Below are 14,971 nucleotides of genomic sequence, written 5' to 3' on the forward strand. Positions count from 1 at the left end.
TAGATTTTGTGAAAATAGACTTTATTATAATAAAATGTCTTTTTAAACAAATTCCCCCACCATTCCACACCCCTGGAGACCAAGGTCGAGGTGGGGGTTCAGTCAAACTATCTCCCACCACAGCAAAGGAAACATGCAAAGACACACTCACCCCTCAGAGGGTGGGGGATGGAGTGGATCGGGTAACGGTGGAGAACCCCTACCCCACTCTGAACAGGGAATGTATGAAAATAGCTGCATAAATCTGTCCTTTTCTCCAGCCCCTGGACTCCAACAGGGGTTAGAAGAAAACTATGCAAAAGAACTTGAATCCAATGAGCAAAATAAGGCAAACCCAACTCCGCTTTCGGCCCCGCTGGCCCCAGGGTCTTTGGGGGCGGGACCTTACAGGGGCCAGCAGGCCCCGGCAGGGAAGGATGGAGCACGACGGGGGCAGGGTGGGGCCCACTTTGGCTTGGCCTTTCTCCTTCCTGGGCCTGTGCAGTGGAAGCGAGGTGGAGGAAGCTGAACTGAGGCACTGAGTATGTACATATATACAGGCTCCGCCCGCCTGCCCGCTGGGGAGATGGGGCTCCAAGAAAATCCAGTGCAAACTTTCCTTCAGGGGAGGGAAGACAGGATCAGGACAGCCAGAGCCATCAGGGGGCACAGGCTCCTTTCTCCCTCCAGGGCCCGTCCTGGGACTGGGAAGGGTGGCAGAAGGTACTAGCGCAGCACTGTGGGACACTAGTAGACGAGGTGGGTGGACCAGGACGCGAGGGTCCTGGGTCCAGTCCTGGCTCAGTGACCTTGGTCAAGTTACATACTCACTGTGGGCTCAGTTTCCCCTCCTGTAGGAGGAAGGTGCTTCTCTAGAGAGTTCATCCTTAAGGAGTCATTTAGCTCTGACCTTCACCAAGGCTCTTTGATTCCCTCTGAATGCCACAGTGTTAACGCAGAAGAACGGGGGCTCTGGGCCCAGTCTGAGCCTTCCCTGCTCAGCAGAGACAGTGATCTGGGGGCCTCTCAGGGCCTCTTCTGCCTGCAGGATGGGCCACAGCTTCACTCCTTCTTCCCAGAGCCCAGCCTCCTGAGGAGCTGCTTCCCCTTGGAGAAGAAACCCCACACCTTCTTGCTTCTGCCCTGGGGCTCCCCACGTTCAATCCTGGGGGCGCTGCCAGAGCTGGGGGTACAAGGCCCACCTGGGGGCCCTGGGGACCCTTGTGTGGTGCAGCCCCAGTCCTGAAATGTGAGACAGAAGGAGCAAGGTCAGGGCCTGATTCCCTCCTGACCCCCTGACCCATTTTTTCCACAGCCTAAGGGGCCTGCAGCCTCCCATGTCACAGAACCATGGCTGACGCTGAGAACCAGGGCCTCACCTCCCACCACTGTCAGAAACACACAGCACAGGTGGTGAATGGGGAGGGTGATGCCGAGGGAGCACTAAGCTGGGAGTCCCAGGGGATGCAGTCTCGGTTCTGGATCGCTCACCTGTGACCCTGGGCAGGCCCCTTCCCTTCTCCCTCTAGGGTGCAGGGCTGACAGGGCCCAAGAGTACTTGGAACCTGCCCCTCAGGATGGGTGCCCCCAACTTCTCCCATGTCACTCCCTCCAAAAACATGGAGCGCAAGGACAAGGACTGCTTAGAAGCAGCTGTCACTGCCAAGGAAGGTAGCTTCTACAGCCCCTCATAGACAGAAAGAGTGTCTCCCCAAACCCAGCAGATGTGGCCCCCCAGGCCTTCAGGGTGTGGAGCCAGTACCCACTCCATGGGGAGGAAGATTGGGACTCTCCCTTAAGGGCCCCTAAGAGGACTGCGGGGAGGCCAAGGACCCAGAGGGACTCACAGCTGGGGGCATCACTCAGCCCCCACCACAGGCTCTGGAGGCTCTAGCATCTTTTCCCTTACTGAATCTCCTCCTGACTCCACTCCCTTTGCCTCAAGCCCACCCAGACGGCGCTCCTTAGTGATCTAAGGCCAGGGAGCTGGGAGAACAGAGAAGCCACCAGAAAGCCCCCTACACCTATGTTCCCACCTTCACCTCTGGTACCTGGCACAGCTCTGTCAGCTCTTGCCAGCCTGCATGTCTTCCCTTCCTCAAACTCCCACTTGCTGCCCAGAGCCTGGCAGGCTCCCAGCCAGAACCAACTATAGAGCCCAGGCCAGAGGCAAGGAAAGTGGGTGCACAACCGAGGCCCCACCCCCGCCCTAGGCCTGCAGTGATGTGGCAGGGCTGCCCACAGAGGCCAAAGCATCTACCCCCAACCAGCCAGAGCCAATAGCCGGCTGGCGAGCCCCAGGCCCTTCCCACTCCCTCTTAGGGCTCCTTCCACAACATCCAGGAGGGAGAGGTTGTTAGGGAAACAAAAGGAGGGTGTTTCTGAGCCCCAGAGAATAATGGTTTGGGGTTATTTATGGATTTGAACTACTCAAACTTCCCTTTTATTTTTTTATTTTTGAGACAGAGTCTTGCTCTGTCACCCAGGCTGGAGTGCAGTGGCGTGATCACCGCTCACTGCAGCCTCGACCTCCTGGGCTCAAGTGACTCCCACCTCAGCCTCCCAAGTAGCTAGTATTAAAGGCATGAGCCACCACACCTGGCCAAACCTCCCCTTTTATCCCCCAAGTAGAGAAAACTGAGAGTTGGAGGTAAACCATGCATCTGATCACCCTAACAGGTCACAATGCAGAGGACAAGGGTGGGAAGCCTATTATTACTGGTGGCATTACAGTGTCACCCTGGTACCAGTAATAATTATGATATTATAATACCATAGCCACACAGTAGCATAATACCATGGATGAGTCCTAATATGGATGCCACGTCATGTTCTATAAACCACATGTGTTATAGAATAGGAAGCATCAGCTAATATGGGACATCACACACTAAGATGACATGTAATCCTATGACAGCTGGCACTGCCCTGGGTAAAGGCAAGGCAAGGGGAGCAGGGAGGGGGAGGGATGACTCTTCATGCAAATCTGGCTCATGGCAAGCTCTCCTTCGCCATTCCCTGGACTACAGTGGGAAAGCTGGGTCAGCTCCAGTATTTGAGACAAAGGAGCACTGTCTGATTATGGTCAAGTGGGGGTGGACGGTCACACAGGGGGGCAGTCCCCCACTTACATGTTGCTCTCTCTACATATATCTATCTCCATCTAGCACTGGACTCTTCTCCTCCTCGTTCTCTGAGGACAGGGAACAAAGAGAGGAGATGGGTTACCCACAGACCCGCACCTTCTCCGCCCGGCCGCCAGGTGGCCCTGCACAGGGGTGGGCCCTACTCTCCAAGGCCTTTGCGTTCACACATGGAAGCCCTGAGTTTTCTGGCTGGGGCTTGGCCTCTTCACCCTCTCTCCCTGCCCTCTGAGAGTGGAGGCTTAGTTGTATTCCACTCACCCCAAGGAGAGGCAAGCTCTAGGAACGAGAACCCAGGAAGCTGGGCCTGGCTGGGCAACTGGCTTCCAAAGGCACCTGGGAGGTATGGAGACCCCCCCCAGGGTGGGAGTGTCCTGAAACAGGGACTTTGATTGGCCACAGGTGTGAGGCAGAGGGGTCCTTTTCCGCAGGGCCCCCTCACCTGCGTCAGCCACCAGGTGTTGGCAGCTGGCGAGATGGCCTGAGGGTCAGGGTCACAGCTATCATCCCTCTGCAGAGAGGGGCACATACTGGGGGGCAGCTGCTTGGTGGGGCTCCCCTCTGGTGGTCAATTAGCGGCTGCACGCTGGACACAGTGCTTACCTGCATGACCACCCCAGCTGCACCCCTGCCGCAACACTGCCCTGGCCCTACCACCCCACCAGTAGGGTAGACTGCCCTGCCAAGCTGGGAGCCCAGCTCCTCACTGACCTGACTCTCAGCCTGGGGTGTCCTGGGTTCCCTGTCCAGGCCGCCTGCCTCAGGCCCAGGGCCCTCCAGGAAGTTGGATGGAACCAGGCCCCTTTGTCCATTTAATTCCCCCTGGAGAGAAGAGGCCGGTGAGACTGAGATCAGGAAAGAGGCTCTGGCCCTGCCCCTCGACTCTGATGCCCCTGGGGAACAGCTGGGGCCAAAACCACTGTCCAGGGAGGTGACCCATTCCATTCCTCCGGACTTCCTGAGGGTTCCTTGCCTATCCCCCTGTCCGAAGTCTGGGGGGCTGGGATATGGTACACCCTCCCCAACAACGTTCTCACATAGTAGAAACCGTCATCGTCCATGCCCCCAAACACAGTAATGACATCCCCTGCCCGGAAGGGCAGCTCTGCCTGTGGAAAACAAGAGGAGGGCATCAGGCCCAGGAAGGCTCTGCCACCGCCCCCTTTGCTGGGCTCTATCTGAGGGTCCTCACCTCCACGTCCATATTGGGGGAACTCTCCTGGGGGTTGTAGTCAAATGCAGCCACCATGGAGTGGGGAGCTTTCAGGTCAGCAGAGGGAACCAGCTTAGGGGGGCCTGCAGGGGGAGTAGGAGAAGACTCTGGACTCTCTGGAGAGCCCTACACCCCATCCTGTCTTCTGCCCCGGACCCCTGCTGACCCCCTGTCACCACCTCCCCACTAGCTGTAGCCAATGAGGCGAGGCCAGAGGGGCCACCCACCCTATCTCCTTCCCCAGCCTCCCGGGCCCAGGGATATTCCTTCACCTGGACAGGGCTGGGCAGGGCCTTCCGACTCAGCTGTGGAAAGAATGTGCCTGTGAGCCCCCTCCCACCCTGCCCACCCAGGCTGCAGGTGCTGCAGCGCAGGCCAGACACTCGCCCACACACAAGGAGGCAGGCGAGGAAGGCTGCCGAGGGCGCATCTCCCCAACCCTTTTGTGTGGCAGTGAACTAACACCCAGAAAGGGTAAATGGCACGCTCTGGGATTCACGGATTTTATAGTCAGGTGCCTGTGGGAACAGAGAGCTCCACAAACCATCCCTCATCCCCACCGGAACAAAGCCCCCCATGGGGGGAGGCAGGGGATGTGGGTGGTCTGCCGATTCCCTTTACCTGCTCAAAAACCCAGAGGTGCCTCCCCAGACAGCCAAGCAGCGCCACCCACCAGCACACACATCCTCCCAGCACCTGAGAGAGAATGGGGTCTTACCCACCTTTCTTGGAGCGGCGGGGCTTGGGAGGAGGCCCAGTTGTGCGGGCTGTGGAGTACACAAACGGACCATTCCCTGATCCAGAAAAGCAGAGAGAAAGCGAGGCAGGGGAGGTGGGAGAGACAGGACTGGGACTCTGGAGTTTCCTCTTAGGGCCGTGCTGGGTTACTGAGCTTGTTTCGTAAGGGCATTCTTCTCCCACCCCTGACAAGAGCCCCACCCAACCTCCAGGACCCAAAATTCCTGGCTGCATGGCTGTATTCCCCTCTGCAACAGATGCCCACTCCACGCGGCCAGCCCACGTACAGTCTGACCACTACGCCGCAGGGTTCAAGGCAGGCTCCAAGGCTCTGCTAGAGTCTGGGTAAGTGGGAGCATCCCAGACACAACAATTGCTCAGGGTCAGGTGGAGTTGGAAGGGGGCTGGTGGGAGGTGGGTGAGGGACAGCAGCAGGTCATACCTGAGCCCTCAAGGAGAATATCTGGGGACAAATAACCCCGCTGGAGCAGTTGCTGTCTCCCAGCAGGGCTGTCCACAGCCACCTCAGCCACCATGTTGCAGGGAATGTAGCCTGTCCGGCCCCCACCTTCGCCCTGGTAGAAGCCGTCGGCATCCTTGTCCCCAAACACCTGGAGGCAAAACCAGTGGTCTCAGCCAGTTCTGCTCACTCCCTGTGCCCCTAGGCCCCGAACCCCAGCAACACCCCACTTGGAAATGCAGAAGAATGTTCTCCCTTTTGTATGCCATGAAATGGGAAAAGGGGGAAAACAGCAAAGAACAGGATCAGAGGGATAGGAGAAGACAGCCCTTTCTGTATTATCCCCATTCACTGTCTACATGGCCATGCCCTTTGCCCACCCCAGAATGGATCTCCTTAGTCTCAGAGCAATAGCAAAATGCCTTTAATCAATACTTGGAGGAGTAATAAAAATAGTAATGTCAGCAGCAGATAGTTAGATTGTGCTGCCTATGTCTCAGGCAGTTTAAGCACTTTATGTACATTGGATCATTTAATCCACAAACCACCCTGTGAGGTAGACACTAATATTATCCCCATTTTACCAATAAGAAAACTGAGGCCCAGGGGGCCTAGGTAATCTACTCAAGGTTACACAGCTAGAAGCAGCAGAGTCAGGTCCAAACCCATGTCATCTGCTCTAGAAGCCATGTTCTCCACCATGATTCTGTGCTACCTCCAGTGGAGGAAAGGAGGGAGGAGGGAAGACCTAGCTGGTGTTTGGAATTCTGAGCCCTGATGGTGAATCAGTCACCTTCAGGATCTGACCCTCTCGGAAGGGAAGCTCTTCTTCTCCAGCATCAGGATTGGGCGACATTGACACGGGGTCATAGTCAAACAGAGCCACAAAGATCCTGACGGGTAGGTGCTGGTAAGCCAGTGTTTCTGAGCGGCTCCTCGCAGGGACTGTGGAGACAGTGGAGAGGGCGGTGACGCAGCGAGCTCTGGCCGAGCAGCTCTAGCTCCAGCCCCATCAGGTGCTCACCTAGCTCTGCAGTGCTTGGCCTGAGGACTCGGACACCTCTCTTCTGGGGGCCCCTCCGCCCAGAGCCGTCCTGCCCTCTGGCCTCTCCGGTCTCTGTTGCCTGCAAAAAGAGGGCAACAGATGGCAAAAGTAACACACCATCCCTCTGGTGGGCTCGTGCTCCCCCAGCTCTGCCCCATCAGCGTAAGCAGTACAGCAGCGCAGGAGCACAGCATTCCTCTCCTGGAGCCTCGGCCCAGCCTGCTGGAGACCTCAGACACCCCCACAGTGGGAGGGAGGGCAGGAGGGGAGGCCCCAGCCCCAGCCCGCGAGTAGATGAGTGGAGTAGAGGGGACTGGAGTTGGCTGAGGAGCCCGCGAGAGGAGGGCCTCCCGTCAGCATCAGGGCAGGTAACCCTGGACGTGGCATCACAGTCAGCGTCCTGAAGCCATTACTAGCTATGCAGAGGAAAGGGCGACCCTGCCCACAGGCCGCAACAGGCGACTAGTGATAGAATATTGTGCATCCCAGTTCTGATCAGCAGAAGCAGCAAAGCAGTGGAATGTGGGTGGGAGGAGGCAGGTGAGGGAGCCCGGAGGCCCGGCCCCACCTCTGCTGATGGAGGCAGGCAGCGTGGAATGGGAGCTGCTGGTGGGCAGCAAGCAGGGCCACCAGGTGGCAGCAGGCAGGGGCTGCCCAGGGCGGGGAGTGAGCACGGACCCGGGAGAGTGGCTCCTTGGCTCTGCCCGTCGCACTGCGGCCTCTCCGCTCTGGTTCCCCTTTCTCCCAGGCTGGGAGGCGTGGGTAGGGCTTGGGGCCTGAATTGGCCTTCAGAGGCCCCCTGGGCCTTCCTACAGTTGCTGTGCCCCAGGCCTCCCCATCTCCAGGGTAGCAGGAGCTGGTGATGCTGATGCCCCCGCTGCCCGCCTCCTGCTCGTCCTCCGAATCATATTCAATGCTGATTTCCAAGCACTTGGGGGAAAGGCAGCTGGCCAGGCCAGGCTCCAGCGCCCGGCCACGGGAGCACCTCCGGGAAGGGCCCAGTCGGCCTCTCCCGCTAGCCTCTAGTCCAGTCCTGGGGCCCTCAATTACGGGGAGGCCACCCCTCTCCCGTGTGGGGCCCAGTCGTCCAGAGGCCTGGGGCCCATTGTTGCTGAGAAGTCGGCTGCAGTGTTCACGGGGATCTGGAGGCCGCCTGCGGCTTGGGGGCTTCTCAGGGGAGCCCCCTCCTCTCCTCCGGCTGCTTCCACCAACTAATCCAGGCATGTCTTCCAGGCAGTCTCCAGCCCTGGAGGACTCAGGAGACAAGGGACACTGGCCAGGTCTTCGGGGCTGACCACTGTCACAGCCCAGCCCCAGCAATGCAGGTTCAGGCGGGCCAGGGTCTCGGGAAGAACAGCCTGCCCCTGACTTCTCCTCCTCCTCGTCCTCCTCCTCCTCCTCCTCCTCCTCCGGGATGCTAAAGAGCTTCTTGCTACAGAACTGCTGGAGGGGCAGCTCCAGGATCTGCTCCAAGATCTCCTCATCGCTGTCAGTCTCACAAAAGGGGTCGGGCTGGGACTGGTGGAGGTGGGGAGGTGGGAGTAGAACACAGCAGGGAAGAGAGATGCATGGGGAAGAGGAGAGAGAGCTGCGATCTTTGCCCTCAAACGAAGGCAGGGGTTACGGACAACCGCACAGCCCTCCCACGGCTTCCTCCGAGAGGAGAGAACCAGAGGGACGGTGGCTGGCCCAAATTCACACACATATCCAGTGAGAGCCAAAGGAAGAATTAGGGAACACACTCTAGGAACCGTCACCAGCCCCTGTGGGACAGGAGCATTGAGGAGCAGGCCTCCCCATCCCCTCCCCAGAAGCTACCAGCACAAGCATCTTAGGTGGCACCGGCCTCCCCTGGCCAGGGCGCTGTATCTGGTGGGCTGGAGGGAGAGAAGGTACAGAAATGAACTCCTCCCCTTCCCCTTTCTTTCCAGGAGGGCAGGGGCCAATCCTGGGGCACTTCCTATCTTCTGCTTAGGACAGGGCCCAGGCCACAGACCTAGAATGTTTCTGGCACTCAGTGGTGGTCAGAGCACCTGCTGACACACAGTGGGGAGGCCCCGGAGTTTGAGGCCTGGGGCCCAACAGCCCATCCCTACCCCGTTACCTTGGCCCCATTCTCCCTGATGCTGTTGCCAGCAACCTGCTTCTGGAAGGAGCAAGGCCTGGAACCCAGCTCCTCTTCCTCCTCCTCCTCTTCCTCTTCCTCCTCGATGTCTGACAGGTCTGAGTTGCGGCCGTGGTCCACGAGGGAGTTCACCAGATGAACCCCAAGCTCTGCTGTGTCCTCCTTCTGCAAGAAGTGAGGCAAGGCAGGAGAGATAAGGACAGTGAGGAGGCACAGGGGGTTCCAGGCAGGGTCAGCCCCAGCCACAGTAACAAGGGTCCTTTGGCAGAGGGAGAAAGAGCCATGTCCTAAATGGGGGAGGTACACCATGGGTCAGGGGCAGGGTGGGAGAAGGGAGATGGGAGCCACATGGGACAGAGAAATCCTGGAAGAAAAACAGACACATAGCACAGCCAAAGGTGTGAGAGCAGGACCAGAGCAGAGGACAGGCAGAGAGGGCAACTGGATTTGGGCTGGCAAAAGGTAGGGAGACAGGCCTCAATTCTCTGAAGTGACACAGTGTGTCCCCAAACCCCTACCTCAGCCCTGGGCCTCAGCCCAGACCCTGGGTCTCCTCCTTGGCACGTCTCGGTATTCGGCGCCTGCTGGGCCAGTGCTCCCTGGGTGGAGCTGGAGGCCGGACAGGCCTCTCCTGCAGTCCACTCGGCCTCCTGCTTGGCCAGTGAGGGAGCTGCGGGGCCAGGGTCCTTCTCACCCAGGGTGGATGTGCTGGCTGTCCTCTCCTCTGAGGTGCCCAGCACTGCTGCCCCAGCCTCCTCCTGGAACAGAGAGCACTGAGGAAGGACCCAAGCCCAGGTCCCTCTGCCAGCCTGCACCTGCTCCCCTCTCCCCGGACAGGGTACCTGGGAGCAAGGTGCTGGAGGGTCCTCGTGGGACCCTTTTGGCATCTCTCTGGAAGGGCTTGCAGGGGGTGCTCCTGGAGGCTCTTGAGTTCCAAGGGGAGCAGGGTGCTGGAGAGGAGAGCTGGGGTCTCCAGGCCCTGGGGAGGCTGAAGCAAGGGGCGCTCTGGCCTCTGGGCTTGGGTGCGGTGAGGGGCAGGAGACTCGGGCTGGCAGGCTGGCTGGAGCCAGGGCGGGAGTGATAGGAGCCGGGATGGAGTCCGCCGACTCCCCGTGGGGCGACATGGTGCGCACGACCACCTCACGACACACCTGCAGCAGCTGCAGCTGGGACAACTCCACCAGTACACTGCCTGCCGTGGGCGAGGCCACCTCCATGATCTGCAGGGTGGAGGGGGCACAGGATGGGAAGCAGAGGCTGAGACAGCCAAGCGTGAGGATGCACTGACAGCAGTGGCAGCTAGCATTATGCCAGGTACTGTGCTAAGCCCTCTGCATGGCCTATCTCATTTCATCCTCCTGGCCATATGGCTTCAGTGATGGAACAGTTCTAAAATCTGTCATGTGCTGCCAAAGCCCATGCTCTTAACCCATCTGCCTCATGGTACCCAAATGCCAGGGGCTGGGCATCTCTGTGCCAAGCCAGAGAGCCTAGACCTCTGAGCATAGCAAGAAGGGACCCACCCCCACTCCCAGGGTACAGTGGGCAGGGCCATACCTTCTGCCCATCAGCGTAGATGGCATAGCCTGTGACCCGGACACCGTTGGATGTGCCAGCAGCATCGATGGTGACTGGGAGCCAACTGATGATCAAGATCCCAGGGGAGGGCCCAGGCTCGATCTGCACATCCAGAGGGGCATCAGGCGGGCCTGGGGGCAGGGGGGCACAAGACCCAGTGATGCAGGACGCTCCCCATCAGAGATACCTGCCCAATTTGCTATTTCCCTGATAACGCAAATAAGATCAGGGTCCCCTTCTTCCGTCACCCATGGCCTGGCCTCCTGGGTGTTCTGGACAACAGGGCCCAAGCCCACATACCTGCTGGGAGTGTGGTGAACTGCAGGGTGGCAGCCCGCTGCTCCAGCCTCTCCCAGCCTGGTTCCCAGGGCCCTTGGGGTGGGAGCTGAGCCTCCACTTGGGCCTGATAGGGTGTGCCAGGCCGTAAGTGGCAGAAGGTGGCCCAGTAGGTACTGGGGCTGGCAGGTGGGCACTCTTCCCCATTGAGGTAGATGGCATGGGCCAAGTTGCTATTGCCGGGCACCCAGGTGATCTCAGCAGATGTGGCTGTCAACCGATGGACCCGCAGCTGGCTGGGCACCACTCCGGCCCGGGCACCCACCGCCAAGCAACAGCGCAGTGGGTCAGAGCTGCCCCGGCTAGTCAGGGCCTGGACAGAAATGTGAAGGGGCCCGGCCCGCAGGTCCAGGTTCTCCAGCACAGCCTTGGGTGGCGCCCCAGGCCCCAGGGCCTGTCGCAGCTCCCCATTCACACAGATATGGAAGCCGTGTAGCTCCACTCGCTCAGGAGGCGGCTCCCAGGCCAGCACCACGCTGTGGGCCAGCTGCTTGAGGACCACCAGACGGCGGGGGTAAGGCACGGCAGGAGGCTCGCCCAGGCCCTCCGGTGATGGGCTCAGACTGAGCTCGTCCCCTGCATCCTCCTCCTCAGGTCTGGGCTGGCTCCTTCTCCCACTGCTTTGGCCCCCGCTACTGCTGCCACCCCCACCTACACTCAGGAAACTGAGTTCAGGGCCTGAGCTGTGGGACAAATCGGCCAGCTCTGGAGGGAGGGAGGTCAGGAGGTCATCATCCGACACACGCTCTACAAAATTGGAAGGGACCAGGCCCCTTCGGCCATCCATGAGCTCTCCTGGCAGGAGGAGGACAGGAAGGGGCAGGGCAGGGGAAGACAGAGAGGAGATAAAGAAAAAACGGTATAATAAATGCATTTTAGCAACTGCTAGTGGGTGATCTTCAGCATTTGATTCAAATCAACATTTAACTGTCAATTCTTTTAAAAGACAAGAGCAGTAAAGATCTGGATTAGAGATAGGTCTGATAATAGTATTTTGGTTCTATAGGACAGTGCTTCTTCAATTTTAACTTGCATATGAATCACCTAGAGATTTGTTAAAATGCAGATTCTAACTCGGTTGGGTCTGGATGGGGCTGAGATTCTGTGATTCTAATAAGCCACCAGGTGACACTCGGGCTGCGAGGATGGAGAATATCATGTTCTAAGTGAGCATGTTGAGTATTTCAAGGTAAAATATCATAATGCTTTTAAAATCATGTTTAACCTACATATAAAGCAAATATGCCAAAGTTTTAACAATTGTTGAATCTAGGTGCTGGGTATATAAATATTCAAATATATTCTGTACATTTGAAAACTTTTGTGTTAAAAATTGCAATAATAATTTCATAATTTCATATTAAAGTTTTAAAAAATAAGCAGGTCAGGATGAGAAAACTGGCCAGGCATGGTGGCTTATGCCTGTAATCCCAGCACTTCAGGAGGATGAGGCAGGCAGATCGCTTGAGCCCAGGAGTTTGTGACCAATCTGGGCAACATGGCAAAACCCAATCTCTACAAAAAATGCAAAAATTAGCTGGGAGTGGTGGCACGCCTGCAGTTGCAGCTACTCAGGAGCCTGAGGTGGAAGGATTGCTTGAGCCCAGGAGGCAGAAGCTAGAAGTCGTAATTGCGCCACTGCACTCCAGCCTGGGCGACAGAGCAAGATGCTGTATCAAAAAAAAAAAAAAATTCTGCTGGTTGGGTTTTACCTGGGCCTGAGGAATAGGGGCCAGGGTGCCCCTCAACTTCTCTTTGTGAACAGCAGACATCCACAGAGGGAGAGAGAGACAACCAACTCAGCAGGGTAAAGGAGGAATCTTTAGAGACAAATGAAGTAAGTGCTAGTGAAATAGTCACTTGTAAGTTCTAGAAGGATCAGGAGCCCCAGCAGGCCTGTGTCTAGCAGCATGACTGACAGCAGTCAATCCAGGCAACCACCAATGGTTATGTTTTGTTACCTGCATCAGTTCTCCTGAAGACTTGACAAGAGAGTATTTTAAAACATTTGCTGTTGTTGTTTGATTGAGGGATGTCAAGGAAGCTGGGCACCCAGCATGTAATGTCACGGTCAATTTAAAGAAGAAAAAAAGTTCTCAGGAAACAGACAGCTGGTAGCTGGTGTGCTTTATTGAGAGGAAGGGGGAGCACGAGCCAGGGCTTAGGGGAGAGGGGTGAGTGTAGGCAGGTCTGAGCTGCAGGGGGGCCTGGAGTTTCCCCCAACAGTCATCTGTGCCCCTCACCTCCACCCTCTCTCTCTCTGCCTATGCTAGGAAAAAAAAAAGTAAGGAACTTGAAGAAACAAGAGGGACTGTCAATAAATTCACTGATATAATAAGCACTGTAGAGGGTTGAATGGTGGCCGCCCAAAAACATGTCCATGTTCTAATCCCCAGAACTTGTAAACATGACCTTATTTGGAAAAAGCATCTTTGCAGATGTAATTAAGTTAAGGATCTTGAGATGAGATCATCCTAGATTATCCGGGTGGATCCTAAATCTAATGACAAGTGTTTTTATAAGAGACATGCAGAGGAGAAACACTAAGAGGAGGAGGCAATGGTGACCACAGATAGAGACTGGAGTGAGGTGGCCATAAGCCAAGGAACAACTGGAGCCACCGTAAGCTAAAAGAGACAAGGAACGGAACCTCCCCTAGAGCCCCCAAGGGGATGCAGTTCTGCCAATACCTTGATTTCAGACTTCTGGCCTCCAGAAGAGGCCAGTGAGAGAATAAATGTCTATTGTTTCAAGCCACTCTATGGTAATTGCTCCTGCAGCCCTAGGAAACGATCATAAGCACCAGCACTGTGGAGTGGGAGACAAAGGCAGGAGTCTTCACACTAAGAGGATCTCCAGCCTGCAGGGCTGAAGCTGGAGCCTGGGCCGGAGTCAGGCACATGCTCCAGAAGCCCATGCAGCTGAGAACAGCCTAGGTGGCCCAGACATAGACGAAGCAGTCCTTTAGCTAAGGTTGGACAGGGAATACGGCGTCTCGCCCCCGGTGGCATTTACATCTATCCCAATTTATCCGAGATCGCAGAGTTCAAATTCTAGTCATTTGTGGTTAGTTAATACTTATGCTTTTGCTGCCCCCTCCAAAAAAAAAGTGTTTGGGTTTTGGTTTTTGATTTGGGTGGGTTTTTTTTTTCTTCATTTATAAAGTATTATTTTCCTGAAAGCTTTTTAATTCTGATCTTCGTAATCTACCCCTGTAGGGAGTTTAACTGTTTAGGCCACAAAGCCAGGTACCATGGGTCTCAGCAGCTCCTCAAGTAACAGGCAGAGGACCCAGGGAAAAGAAGCTGAGCAGGCTCCCAAGCTACCAGGGTTACAGATTCAGAGCTAAGCCCGTTCCTAAATCTCTACACACAGCTGCGGCTCTCGCCCTGCCCTGTCCATGCCCCATCCAATTCTCTACACAGTGCCATCCTCTGCTGCTGATGGACTCAGCCTGGTGGTACCCAGGCCAGAGCCACCCTGAGAGAGTCTCCCAAGGCCATGTCTTCCGCAGGCCCATGGTGCCCAGTCTCAATGAGGCATCTGCCTTGAGTTGCCTGATCAGCCCTCTGACTCCCCACAGGAGCTGCAGAACCTCCCTGAAGCAGACACCCTGCCTGGGCCCTGACAGCTGCTAACCGCTTGCGAACACCTTCCCCTGGGATCTTTACCCTGATTCCTCCTTCGCATACCTGACTGGAGTCCAGCATCAAATCTGTGCTGCATACCTGACCTCAGGTGTCACTAGTGTGAAACACTGCCACACCCTGACTATCCACACAAAAATGAATCTAGCCAAAATCTCCTGTGACACTCTCTCCACCATCTGGACTATGCTGTCCTGTCCTGCTTGGAGCCAGACTCCCTTCTTTCTCTTTCCCCAGTGGCCACTAGGTCTCTGTATGCCTTTTAGCTGAGACCAAAAAGTTAAGGTGGGCTGAGCACGCTGGGCAGAGGGGATGGATGGATGGATGGATGGATGGATGGATGGATGGATGGATATCCGTCTTTGGGAACATGGGCTCAAAGGCAGGGGAATGGACAGAATGACCCCCCACTACATTCCTACCTTCAAAAAAGCCATCCTCATCCATGTTGCCATAGATGTAGATGTACTCGCCAGCTGTCAGCGGAAGCTCTGCTTCTGGATTCTCATTGGGACCCTCAAAGGGGTTGTAGCTGTTAGGGGAGGCACAGAGGAGGAGGAGGAGAGTGACCTACACTCCACTTCCATGTCCTGTCTTCTCTCTCCCACTGCACTGAGCCTTTACGGAGACTTGGTTGTGGTTGTCCACCACCAGCAAAGCTGAGCCCTCACTGCACCCACCTTGGCCCAACTAGGTTATTAGAATAG

The 14,971-nt window shown here is 56.5% G+C and overlaps 1 protein-coding gene across 13 annotated transcripts in view; it reads right to left on the bottom strand.

Annotated features, from left to right (window-relative positions):
* The window catches only part of TSPOAP1 (TSPO associated protein 1), a 27,407-nt gene continuing 12,436 nt past the window's right edge, over positions 1–14,971 (bottom strand). For 7 of the 13 annotated variants that reach the window (XM_034942561.3, XM_034942559.3, XM_034942560.3 and 4 more), the window contains 16 exons: positions 14,687–14,796; positions 10,582–11,412; positions 10,261–10,412; positions 9,546–9,923; positions 9,222–9,461; positions 8,683–8,868; positions 7,257–8,096; positions 6,558–6,657; positions 6,327–6,478; positions 5,516–5,684; positions 5,058–5,129; positions 4,608–4,640; positions 4,315–4,418; positions 4,160–4,231; positions 3,834–3,944; positions 1–1,221 (listed from right to left, as the gene is read on the bottom strand). In XM_034942561.3, the coding sequence (XP_034798452.2) occupies positions 1,042–1,221; positions 3,834–3,944; positions 4,160–4,231; positions 4,315–4,418; positions 4,608–4,640; positions 5,058–5,129; positions 5,516–5,684; positions 6,327–6,478; positions 6,558–6,657; positions 7,257–8,096; positions 8,683–8,868; positions 9,222–9,461; positions 9,546–9,923; positions 10,261–10,412; positions 10,582–11,412; positions 14,687–14,796 (3,730 nt within the window). In that variant the 3' untranslated portion in view covers positions 1–1,041. Of the gene's footprint in view, positions 1,222–3,110; positions 3,173–3,833; positions 3,945–4,159; positions 4,232–4,314; positions 4,419–4,607; positions 4,641–5,057; positions 5,130–5,515; positions 5,685–6,326; positions 6,479–6,557; positions 6,658–7,256; positions 8,097–8,682; positions 8,869–9,221; positions 9,462–9,545; positions 9,924–10,260; positions 10,413–10,581; positions 11,413–14,686; positions 14,797–14,971 lie in introns of all 13 variants that reach the window. The other 6 variants (XM_003817382.5, XM_003817380.5, XM_003817381.5 and 3 more) reach the window with 5 other exon arrangements.

This window comes from Pan paniscus, chromosome 19, assembly GCF_029289425.2.
Source record: "Pan paniscus chromosome 19, NHGRI_mPanPan1-v2.0_pri, whole genome shotgun sequence".
NCBI lineage: Eukaryota > Metazoa > Chordata > Mammalia > Primates > Hominidae > Pan > Pan paniscus.